General features: G+C 37.1%; 2 protein-coding genes across 5 annotated transcripts in view; one reads left to right on the forward strand and one right to left on the reverse strand.

The window, feature by feature from the left end:
* Window positions 1-13,106, forward strand: part of CMSS1 (cms1 ribosomal small subunit homolog) — a 389,957-nt gene that overhangs the window by 5,330 nt on the left and 371,521 nt on the right. The gene's annotated exons all lie outside the window — the stretch shown is intronic.
* The window catches only part of FILIP1L (filamin A interacting protein 1 like), a 113,601-nt gene continuing 102,966 nt past the window's right edge, over window positions 2,472-13,106 (reverse strand). For all 3 annotated transcript variants that reach the window (XM_044251208.1, XM_044251206.1, XM_044251207.1), the window contains one exon: window positions 2,472-5,272. In XM_044251208.1, coding sequence (XP_044107143.1) covers window positions 5,128-5,272 — 145 coding nt within the window. In that variant the 3' untranslated portion in view covers window positions 2,472-5,127. The remainder of the gene's footprint in view (window positions 5,273-13,106) is intronic.

Raw genomic sequence — 13,106 nt, forward strand, 5'->3', positions numbered from 1 at the left:
TACATTCTGGTATGATCCCCCACACTAGATTGTAAGCCAAATGTGAGCAGGGATTTGTTTATCTAGTTCTTTGCTGCATACTCAGTGCTTAGAGTAGTATCTGGGTCCTTAGAAAGCACTCATTAAGAATTTGTTCATTAAGTAATTGATTGTTAATGTTTCATAGCCACATTTGAAGACCTCAACATAGGAGTTCCACATCTAAAGAAATTTAGTTCACTAGAAGAATTGTCAAAATCTTGCTCAGGTTTTTGACAGATTTGACAGGCGCTGCTTCTCCCTTTCTGAAAATACATTGAAAATCCTTGTTGTATAACTCTGTATACTAACCTTTTATTCTAACCGTATTTGAATTTAGTTTTATAAATTTTGTTTTGAAAGGGGAATACAGACTTTTGCTTTATAATGAGCTGATAATTCTTTGTGGTGACAGCTTTTGTTACTTAGAATCAATGTAATTGGTCATTTTGTTTGAGATTGCTGAAATGAGCATTTAAAAGTTTTTGTCGTTGTTCTTGTATTGTTTTATATCATCTCCTTCAAATCACATTGCTTTATCTATGCTGAATTCCTCCTAGAAACGATGAAGTAGGGGAACGCCTTGGATCTTTTAAACCTGAATAATTCAAGTGTTTGGTTTCTTCCCCTCTTCTTATACCAAAGTTAGACCTTCACAATGTTAATTTTACCTATAGGCAGCCATGCATAGTAGATGTAAAGTAGTAGTAAAACATTGTCTCTGCATATAGAATTCAGACTTGGAATATTTGTAGTACATTTTAATGACATACAACAGAGAATCAACTTCAAAATCATTTATTGGACTCTCATGCTTAACCTTACTTTAGACACTGATGGATTAGAGGATGAAACATATGCTTACATTGTGGAATTTATATATCAGTGTGGTTCAACCAAAATGCAAGTAGTATTATTTTGACAGATGTTCAAGAGGGATGCCTGGGTGGCTGAGTCGTTAAGCATCTTGCCTTCAGCTCAGGTCATGATCCTAGCTAGGGTCCTGGGGTCGAGCCCTGCATCGAGCCCTGCTTCGAGCCCCGCATCGGGCTCTCTGCTCAGCAGGAAGCTTGCTTCTCCCTCTCCCACACTCTCTGCTTCTTTTCTGTCTCTCACTGACTCTATCTCTGTGTCAAATAAATAAACAAAATCTTTAAAAAAAAAGAAAAGATGTTCAAGGGCAAAAACAGGGACAGGATAAATTTTAAAACATGAGAGGAAGAGAAGAAGAAAGAGCACATGCTGCATCAATAGTCAGTGTTCTGTACTTGAAGACTGTGTAACAAATCGACCCACAGATAAACCTTCATGGACTACTTTTACTTTATTTATACAATTTCAGTAATTCTTACAAGTGATTAAACAAGTGGTTCTTGACAACAATTTTAAGTGTTTAAAAGTACAAATTTATATGTCTTTACCCAAACGTGCACAGTAGTTCTGCTATAGTTCTGCTAAATGTCTATGAATCTCTTGAAAAAGACCAGGAATTTGGAAGGCCTAGAAATACTTCCATTTCCCCTCTCAGATTCAATGGCAACAGTATTTTGTGGCACAAATCCTTTGACCTGTTCTTATCAGATGTTCTTTAGTTGAGCACTTTAGTGCATTCATAGATTTCTACATTTTACTAAATGTGTCACAAACAGCTTGAAATATAGTTTCCCTGTTTTCATCAGCTTTCAAAGAATTCTTAGTTTTTAAATTACTACTGTTTTTTTAATGTTGATTAAGCTCTTGTTCCTGAGTTCCTTGCTCGTCTAATTCACACTTGACCAGAGATCAGAAACTTTCTTTGTAAAAAACCAGATAGTAAATATTTTAGGCTTTCCAGTCACTGTCACAACTACTCAACTCTGTCACTGTGGCATAAAAGCAAGCATACATAATAAATATGCAAACAAATGAGTGTGGCTGTGTTCCAATAAAACTTTACCTATGGACAATGAAAATTGAATTTCGTGTAATTTTCACATTTTGTAAAATATTTATTTTCTGATTTTTTTTCCACTATTTAAAAATGTAAATACTATTCTTAATTTGCAGGACATACAAAAACAAACAGGGCTGAATTTGATCTGTGGCGTGCAGTGTGCATACACTCCTGCCCCAGATTCAATGTCAGAGTTGAATGTCACATGTCCCCTAGAGTGGGAATTTGAAACATATCCCAGAGAGAACTACATTTTACATCAAATACTCCATTACTTAGCTCATCATTATCAGTCATATATTAGATCAGTCACATTTCTGTTAAAAACCAGATACTTTATTCCAAGTAGTTAAAAGGAGATTAGTTCAGAAATCACCAAAGCTAAATAAATGAAGGGCTGAGGAAACCCTCCAGCATAAACAAATCAGGTTATTAAAATTCTTGGTACAAATTGGATTTGTTTTTCTTCACTTAGATTTTTATCTGCTTTCTTTTAAAAACTTAGTAAAGTACTCCAGAATTAGGATAGCTTCTTTTATTTTTACTGTTTTTCAGAGGAGTCACATTTCTGCAGAAATAGAATTATTCTCAGGAAACAGGATTCTTTATGTTTCAGTTGTGTTACAGCTCAAACACCATTTTGTTAAACTCCAAATAGTATTCCCAGTTCTGAGCTACTTATGCATTTTTATTGCATTTATTACATATTGCTTTAAAATAAGTATGGTTTTTGGTTGGTAATTGTCTTTAAAATAGACTTTTTTATTTTAAAGACTTCTGTCTTATTGGGATTAGAATTGTTACCATTTAAATATGGATTTCTGCTGCTTGCCATAGAAATTTCGCTATTTTCTGACTCTTTTTTAGTACTTTGTACAATATCTTCTCCTTTTTTTTCTTCTCCTGAATTTATGCCAGCTCGGCGTGAAAACACTTGAAGAAGTCTCCTAACCTAGGAAAATACAATTTTAAAATATCCAACATACAACATATTTTGTGCTCCTTTTCAAGGTAAAACTGTTCCCAGTGTCTTTTGTTTTTCTGGGAGTATTTCATGCTTGTTTTTCCTGTTTTATGCTTCTTTTCAGTCTGTTTGGTTTCTACTACAGGAGATCCAGTGTTTTTTCTTTCCATTAGCATAATTATCAGTCTTGAATGTCAGTCACATAGCGTAACTGCTTTTCTTCACTGTAACTATATACCAGTGCTATCTCTTAGCAATTTTCTCACTTACGTCTTGACTGAATGGTCCTCTTCTCTGTCATTCATTCATCCTCTGTTCATTTAACATTACCTCCATATTGCAGGCACAACACTAAGTATCTTACACATTTTCCGACTGCACCATTTACCTGTTACCACCCTGCACTTCCTTTTGAACTGTTTCTTCTGTATGTTTGTGTTAGAATTCCATTACTATTTTTTTTTTTTTAAGCTCACTTCTTCCCACTCTTTGTCTGACAACTTTTCAACTTAGACTTCTCCATTTCAGGCTTTTAATTCACCTGACCTCCCCTCACTTCTTCCTCAGTTACTCGTCTGTTGGGACTGCTGCACATCATCCCTCTCTTTGACTTCTTTGTTCAGTGGTACCAGACTTGCAGCTCCTTCTCCTCCTCCTTAAAACTGGAGTGAGTCCATGGTTATTTGTATAGTGACACAAGTGCATGGAAGCAGGCCAGGCTGGATGAGTGTGGAGAATGGCAGTTCCTTTGCTCCTATTTTGCTGGCTCCGTCCCAGGATAGCTTGCTAAAGCACTGTCCTTCCAGGATTTCTTCCAGGATCTTGTCTCCAGTTCTCGGTACAGGATCACAGAGAACCTTGCATCATGCTCTTCATAGATTTTTTTTTTTTTTTTTACACTGAAGCTTTGCACAATATAACTGTGTCTCGTGTCAAAAATGCCTTGTCTTATAACATTATTGTGTTGCTCTGTCCACACTAAATTATAGACATATCTTTCTTTTACCTCAGTAAGAGAGCTTTAAGTGTGATGAAAAGGATTACTTTAGCTTACTACTGCCAGAGGCCCGAGTCCCACCTTGTAGATGACTGGTTGAATTCAGTCATGGTTAATCAGAACTGGAAGGAACCTGAAGAATTATTAAGTTGTCCTGTTTTATATATGAGAAACTCAAGGCTCAGACTGTTGAATGCCAAGCTCATTGTCAAATGAGTAAAAAGCTAGGATTGGAATTTGAGTCTTGGTGAATCAACTGTTTTTCTATAGCACTGATACATTGAAGTGATGTCATTAAAGAATGTCTGATGAGATGATAATTGTTATCTTTTTTTTTTAAACACCTAGGACAGTGATTCCTTTCTCCCTAAAAGATCTCAGTATTCTTGACCTTTGACTCTTAAATATCCTGATTGCTTTAGAAAGCAGAAATATCCATCTAAAATAGTTTTTGTAATAAGCCTAGCAATATGATTCTATGGCCTGGCATATATAGGAGGGGCAACCTCCTACAAGTGACACAGAAGTCTAAGTGCCAGCAGTCAAGTGTGCATATTATACCAGTGATTATCAGGTCCGTCACAGAAAGGTTGTATTCGTCTATTACTCATTTTTTGGTTCCTTTCTTCCTTGTACTAAGAATTTTCTTCTAGTGTAAAGAAATCAGTTTTAGACCTTAAAGTGTGATTTTAATTGTCCTTCCATTTTGATGGAAATGATCTGATTTTCTTGAAGTTGATTAGGAATTCTTTCTAGCATATCTTCTTAGCAAAATATGATTCAATAAAGTTCTGTGAAATGCAAGACTTACTTCTGAGTTCACCAGAAAACTTGTCAGTTGGTCTCATGAATTCAGTCCTATCCCGTGCTAATGATAGATAGGTGGTCCGGCTTTGGGCTGGATTGTAAGTAGAATGAGGAATTGGAAGGATTTGGCCTGTTCGTGTGTATATGCATATACACACATATAGGTACAATAAATGCAGATATGCTGCTCTTTCAGGATGCTATTCACCGGGTCCAGCAACCTGTGAATGAACTGTTCGTCATTTTGCTGCTTCACCATTTCTTAGAGAGATGACCTTTCCTCTTTGGCCTTCATAATGGTAATTTTAGTTTTCTGGATATTTCTGTAAGTGGGTGAATCCAGATAATGCATTGGCATGACTTACCTTTTCCCTCCCATGTGGAGAAAAGTGTTAGAGGTGACAGTTCTTATGATGTGTAGCTTTCCACAGCCAGTGTAGTGACTGGGCTTATCCATAAGCCCTGGGGGAGCTTTAGGGAAAAGCTTAGTGTTGCCTGTAGATTTTGGTTTAGGGATCCGTGTTGGGATTCTCTGCTTGCATACATCCTTGATCTTGAATTAAACAGAAGAACAAAAGGTAGTTAATGGGACAGTTGGTGGAGCAGCTGACATTGTTCAGCTTAGTGGATTTGGCTTCTTTAGAAGCACTAGGTTCTGGGGATACATCAGATTAAAGACTCTCATGTTGAAGAAAAAAAATTAGAAAAGCAATTCTGTCAACATGTGTTGAGTGTGTGCTGTGTGCAAGGCTCTGAACAGTAGATGGCACTAAATGCAGAGGTAAATTGCTTTTTGGCACTCATAGTATAGTGGGAAGTAAACAAGAGGAGTGTCCCAAATTAATCTCAAAGCGTCCTGAGATTGTCAAAGAAAGGTTAATTTCAACCAAGGGGTCTAAGAGTTTCATGAAGAAAGTAGCATTTGATTTGGGCCTCTGAAGACTTAAGATTTTTGATAGCAGGAATGGGAGGGCATTCTAGGGTAAAGGAATACTTTCGGCAGCAGGATGAGGGAATATTTTTGGCAGGGTCCCTGAGATAGGAAGTCAGACACGGTTAAGAAATGGAGTGATTTCAAATTAGGTTGTATTTGACAGATGAAATGGGACTGTAGACTGGGCCTAGATAGGGAAAATTTACCTGATTCTGTAGACTATACATGCTGGAGGGGATCGTGGGGTGAATAGGAAGGACAAAGTCTGGGGGAGAAGACAACTTGTGGAGGTAGAATTGTATTAATATTTGCTCCCTGTTAATATATGAAGAGTAAGAGAGGAGTCACAGATAGGTTGAATGATCTGGACTGGGAGAGTGTATTGTGGAGTGTGAAAGAGTGTGATTGAGTTCACATTCACTTAAAAAATATGCTCTTATTTTCATTTATTAAGGAAAAATACTCTTGGATAAGAGTACTTGTTGGTAAAGAGATGGGAAAAAGTTCTCAGCTAACTGTAGTTCTCCCATTATAATCCATAGTTGCTGGTGATGATATTTCCCCCCTCTTTGGTTGCATCATCCTTTCTCTCCTATGAGCTCAAAAATATAAATCTTTTGAAAATGCATTGCAGTTTTCATGATGGATTACTAATACTGTTTTTATGGGAACCCTTCTTATATTATTTTTGTTTCTACAGAAATTTGTTTCCATGTTTTTATTGTACTGATAAAGTACAGTTAAGTCTCTTTATGTAAACATTTAGTTACTGAAAATGCCCTTTAACTTTCAAAGCAACTGTATTTAGATTTTCAGATAAATGGTACATAGACTTAGCTAAAAATATGAGGATTGCTAGAGGAGTTTTTGGACTTTTGTATTACTGACATTTTTTTAAATACTTAATCCTAAAAATAGCAAGTGAGATATGTATCAGAGTATCAACATACTCTTTCAGTCTCCTCCTTATCTATATGGTATTACTACCTTTCAGCCTGTCCTCAAGGTCTCATCTTCAGTGTTGAAATGCTCATTCAACATTTTTAACTCTCAAATAGGCAGAACCTTTAAAAAATAAATAAATAAAACTCAGTTCCCTGTAAGGGTTTGGTGAGATGGGTGACCTCAGTGATGATTACAATAATAGTTTGGTGGAATGTATCAAGATACCTAAAGTTCAAACTCTGTGTCTCACTCATTTTATTGCTAGGAATCTTTTCTAGGAAATAATCAGAGATGTAGGCAAGGCTATTCATTTTTAAATTATTTATAACGAAAGTTTATACTATAAATTACACTATAATCACCTGAAAGTATATGTTTTAATGCTTTTGAAGAAATAGGGAAATGCTTGTTTAGAAATGTTAAAAGCAGAATTAAAATCTATATATGTGCTTTAACTATGTATGTTTGAGGAGAAAATATGCCAGTGCTGTCAGTAAGTAACTGATTGGTGAAGTTATAGGTGTTTTTTATTTTTCTTCTATTTTCTATATTTTCTACAATAAGTATACAGTTAGAAAAAGCAACACTAAATTATATTAAGAGATTTTAAAAAGTGGGAAATACTTCAGAGATCAAAACGTTTATGTGAATATCAACCATATTTTCCCAACCACAAGTAGTAGCAGCTGCAACTGAAATCAGTGATGGACTAATTGAAGTTATCCGATCTTGTCATTATAGCCTTAATAATAGCCTTTCTAAGATAGGTTTCTGCAATGTCCTTTAACTTTGTCAAGATTTAGATGGGTTCTCCTATTGTACAAAAGTCTTTTGAAATCCTTTTTAAATTGTAGATTCCTGGGCCTTCCCCCTAGAAATTATAACTCATCTATCTTTGGATGGGCCCAGACATCCTCATTTTAAATAAACTCTCAGGGTGAGTCAGGTGGTCAGCCTGCCATACTTTGAGAAACACTGCAATAGTTGGACCTCCTTTAGAAGTAAGTTTAAAGTTGTGTAGTGCCTGGCTGACTCATTGGTGGAGCTTTGGACTCTTGATCTCAGGGTTGTAATTTCGAGTTCTGCATTGGGTTTACTTAAAAATTACTTAAAAATGAAATCTTCAGGGGGCGGCTAGGTGGCGCCACTGATTAAGCATCCAACTCTTGGTTTCTGCTAAGGTGGTGATCTCAGGGTCCTGAGATGCAGCCCCTTGTGGGGCTCTGGTCTTAGTGTGGAGTGGGCTTAGGTTTCTCTCTCTTGTCCCTTTGCCTCTCCTCCGCAACTTTCCCACATTTGCATACTTTCTTTCTCTCTCTCTCTCTCTCTAAAATATATAAATAAACCTTTTTTTTTTTTTAATCCTTAAAAAAAAAGGAAAAGAAAGAAGCAGAAATAAGCTTTAAGTTTTCTTTCTTCTCGAACTCTGGCCTGCCTGGGTGTGGGAGATTTCAATGGTTTTCATCAACCTGTGGGGCTTTTAAAACACTGTGGGTGTCTACATCCTGTCTTAGAACCAACTGACTCTGATTGTCTAGGAGTGTAGGATATGGGCATGTGAGTTTTTAATGAGCACAACAGGTTATTCAGAACTAAAAGCCCAGTGATAAACCATTTGGTATGGAACAGAATATTGGTGGGGCTTGTTTGTTTTAAGCTATATTGTTATGCTTTGGTGAAGACAGTGTGGTTTGGCATGATGGTCATTGTGGGGGTCAGTTGTAAGGAAGTTACTAAGCTCCCATTGTTTCTAGACACATCAATAGTGCAAGCCAACTTTGTTTTTTTAACTCTGATTTCACTACATAGTTTTGACCTCTAGATGGCAGCAAAGGCTAGTTATTTTATTAGACCAGTCCTAAATGTCGTTCACTGATCTTAAAAATGATGCTATGGTTTGTTTTATTTTTTTTTCCTGTATGAATTTTATACTTGGACATGTTTCAGTAAATGAGGTATGGAGCTTTAAGATGTGTCATCTCTTGGATCATTTTTATAGAACATTATGTCAAATAGCTCCAGGACAGTTTTATCCAAATTTGGAGTGCATATTGCAGGCGGAATCTATGCATATGTCTGTTTTAAGACCACACAGTAAATGTTCTACTCAGAGTTGGAGGCTCCTGGGTTTCATCAGAAAGCAGATGTCTTGGAGGAGATAAAGCTAGTTGGAAAGCTCATTCATAGAAGAAAAGAATTTTTTTTTTTTTTTAATGTTTAACTCAGTTCAACGTGGAGATTGGGATTTGGAATGGATAACGGGTCTGAAGGATGCCAAATTCAGTGAGGCAGAGGCATTGGTTTTATCTAGGGAGCAGTAGAAAGAAAAGGAGTATATGTGTGGAATGCATTCACTAAATTCTTAAAATGTTGGCTTATTTGGTCCATAGTTCCTAAAAAGAAACCAAGCAATCTAAAAGATTCCCTGGTTACAACAAGTCATTAAATGATACCGAGCCTTTCTGACCAAAAGAAGTGCAGAAAGGTGAAAATGTTTTCAGTTTTATTTGAAGTCTTAATTATGTAGCCCAAATCAACTGGGTGCTTGTGCTCTTTCATATTATTATGGAAGATAAACATCTGAAAGCATACCAGAACAAAATCAGCATTTATGGGGAAGCTATTAGATCCTAGTTAGACAGCTGGAGTTAGGATGTTCCCTTTTCTGTAAATGAAATTAATTTTGTAAGTGCTTTGAACTTTCTGGAGATGTATTGGCAACATATTGTCTAAGAAAACAGTGTTCCCTGGGGAGTGTTCCTGACTCCAAGGACTGCACAACCCCTCAGGACACCTTTTACTCTACAGATTTAAAGACTCAAGGCTCCCAAAGACCTCCTATAATTTTGATTTGTGGTTATTGGGGTGATGCAGGGTGAGGGCAGATTCAGTGCTGCCTGACTCCCTCAAAAACCCAGCTGTGTTACCAGAATAACAATATTTTGTATTTTTGTTTTTATCTCTTTTTAATGGAAAGTGTATAAGTTATTATGATAGATGTGGTGATGAAAAGGAGGAAATGATAAACTGGAAAAAAACTTTCAAATATTATTGCATTTATTTATTTTGTCTTTTGTATTGTTTGGTAAATCACTACTAATTTGTATAAAAAAAAGTGGAAAAGGCAGATAATGAATCTGGCAGATATCCTAGAGTTTCATAAGCTGCTTTGGCTTTTTTCTCTTGATTTTCTCAGAACTTCCTCATTTTACAATAAAACTTTATCGCTGTACACTTTACAGTTTTATATGGTAAGTGTTCCTTAAAAAGGAAACTCTGTAGTTGGATTTGCTCGTTCCTTTTAACCTCCTGTGAGAAGACATTTGGTTTTAAATAGAGATGCAGTGCTATTATTTCTATTAAAGCGTTGTCTAGTTTCTGAGGAGGTTAGAGAAAATTGATGCATTTATTTTATGATGTAATATGGTTTATGGTTGTACCTAGTTACATCCAACCTCTCTGTGGTAATTATACCATGGGCACTGAGGACAATCCAAGAATAAACACTGAAATATAGTTTTCAAAAATCCTTCCTAACCCAGTTACTTCCATTTAGTACCCATGTAGCATCACATATAGAAATAGTATGCTAAAGTAAAATATAGTAACCTTGAACTATTGTCTTCCTTGTTTGTCCCCTTTCTTTTCCTTTTAAGATTTTATTTTTAAGTAATTTCTACATCTAATATGGGCTCAAACGTAAAACCCCAATATAAAGAGTCACATGTTCTAATGACTAAGCTAGCCAGGCGCCCCATCCTCTTTTTTTTTTATTCGTTTATCAGATTTTTACCTCAGATGTTTTGTTTGTTTTTCTTTTTTGGTACTCTTCCCATTCTTTCTTTCTCATTTCTTCATTTGCACCCCTTTAAGTGTTTTCAGTTGTTCACAGGCTTACCTTTTACAACAACCTTGAGTTAGCAGTTAGAGCAGAGGCTGTGATGCCAGGTAGACTTGGGTGTGCATTCTGGTACTGGCACCAACTAACTTTGTGTCCTCAGGCAAGCCATTTAGCTCTTCAGACTTCAGTTTCCTCATCTGTAATACTTATCTGGGAATTAGAGGACTACTTTAATGTTTTTTGGGGAGTAGGAAAGACCCTGGCCCATCAGATAAGCGTTTGTTCTTACTAATATTAACGTTAAGAACTTTGTCTTTTTCCTTACATTTGTTCTTAAGGTGCACATTTCCTGATTGTAATCATAACTTATTTTCTTTGGTTATTTTATCTTTCTTGTTTTTCTGCTTTACCCTCTCCAATTAATTATGGGAGACATGTTAGCAAGCATGGGAGTTGAGGCAGCCGACCAAGCGGGTGCGGTGTTTACTGGGCCATGTTTCTGAGCAATTCTGACCCAGAAAAAGGATCTCTTCGCACAACACTTTCCTTCTTTATCCTACTTGGTCTGATTGTCGTCTTTTTTAGAGTGCCTGAAAACATACTATTTTCTACTTTTTTCTCTTTTGCTATCTTTTAATTGAAAAATGAAATGAAGTCCTTTGGCCCTGACACTCTGTGAGTCTATGAGAAGAACAAATGCAAACCAGCTATGGCCACCAGATATGTTGTTAGCCTCATGAGCCTTTGTAGAACACCTACTGCCAGCAGTATTTAAGTCCTAGGTAATGTAGTACAGTGGTTTTTTAACTTTATAAGCCCAAGAATGAACCAGGCAGATTGTTTAAAATACGGATTTCTTGCATTGGTTTTTAGAGGTCTAGGCATGTGGAAATCTGTAGAGTCCTGAGTGATTCTTACAAAGGTGATCAGTGACTGCATTTGAGAAACATTGATACAGGAGTTTCAAAAATAAATGATAGTAGATTCTTGCTCTCAAGAGATTACAGTATAGGAGGGATAACTAATAAAAAAAAAAAAGAGGCAAAATAAAGTGCTATAATAGAGGTACAAACAGAAGTATTTTGGAAACTCTAAGGATGATTGTGAAAAATAAGGAAGGCTTTCCAGAGGAATTGGCATTTGAGATAGGAGTTAAGGTTTCAATAGAATAAGCTTCTAGGCCTAGGAATAGCAGGAGCAAGATACAAGGCAAGAAAGTTCAATGGTATGTGGGAGGATGGTCAGTACCGTGTTTTGGTGAGGATACAGAGGTTGCCCAGTTTCAAAGGGAGTTGAGGCAAAAGAGGAAGGCCTGATAGACTGCTTGCTCTTTGGATACTCCGTAATGTCAGTGTGAAGTAAGTGCTGTTTTTGGTGGTGGGGGCATGGAGAGGACTGGAGAATTACCATGATTAGGAAGGTATTGTAGAAAGATCACTAGCAACAGGAGTGAAGATTGGATTAGAGATGTAAGGGGTTAAATGCAATAGATTAACTGCCTTACATTACCATCTGTACTGAGGTCTGGATTTGGGGAGTAGTAGCACAAATAAAAGGGGGGAGGGCAGAGAAAGAAATACCAGGGCAGAGTGGCTGACTAGATTGGGGAAGTAGTACTGCAGAAAAGTGGAAAATGGCTCCTGGGTCTTGAACCTTGGAACAAGTAATATAGTGGACCATCATCAGAAGGAAGACAAAGAGCAACCCAAAAGCAGCAGTGCAGTGGGGTGTGGGCAGAGGCCAAGTTTGAAGTGTAGCTGGACCTTCCATGTGGACCTGTTTGGTAGGCATTGAAAACTTGAGAGATCTTGTTTTAAGAATCATCATGAGAGAAATTGTCAATACCATTCAAGTGGCTGAGAACCTAAGGGGAAAATGTATTTCCTTTTCACAGGCCAATCTCTTCTGCGACAGATAATTTTATATTCCTTTCCCAGAGCCTGAGAAGTGAGTTTTATTGGGCCCTATTCTGTGCTCGCATGCCCATCCCCACCACCCTCCATCCCGCTCTGCCCCTCCACAAGGCCACCAATCTTTCTGATAAGAATGTAACTAGTTCTGAGAGCAGCGCCCTACTGGAGGCATTTCTTCCCAGTTCTTGAAGGATGCATCGTGGCTGAATTGTTATCCAGGCACTGATTAGCTAGCAGGGGAAGGGAAATCCTTTCCCTGTCCTCCAGTGACCAGGCTGTCCCCTCTGCCATTGTCTCTAGACTGAGCAGACAGATTATGTAAACTTATATTCTGTGGGGGGATCTGCGAGTCTTAGGCACATGGGCGTTCAGTAATTACAGGATACTCCCCCCCCCACCACCCCCAGCACATTTCCTTCCTCATTGGCAGTCTGAGAAAACCTGGAATAGGGCCATAGTTGATAGGTTGGCCTAAAAAAATAGTAATAATTGTCCATTGTTCTTAGAAGCTAAAATCAGCAGCTCTGGCATTTATATTTTCCAAAATTTTTATAATAAATATGTATTAATCTTATAATCAGAAAAAAAGTTGTATGTAAAAAGAATCGTGTTGCCTTTTCCTGTCACTATGAGAGGTGTCATCCTTTTTCACTGAGATCTTACCCATTCACCCTCTCCTTGTTACTCTGAAGGTATTGTTAGGTGTTTAAATGTTTATGTTATGGGCCTTTTGGGGATCTGTCACTATTTTTAT

The sequence above is a fragment of the Neovison vison genome, chromosome 6 (genome assembly GCF_020171115.1).
Source record: "Neovison vison isolate M4711 chromosome 6, ASM_NN_V1, whole genome shotgun sequence".
NCBI lineage: Eukaryota > Metazoa > Chordata > Mammalia > Carnivora > Mustelidae > Neogale > Neogale vison.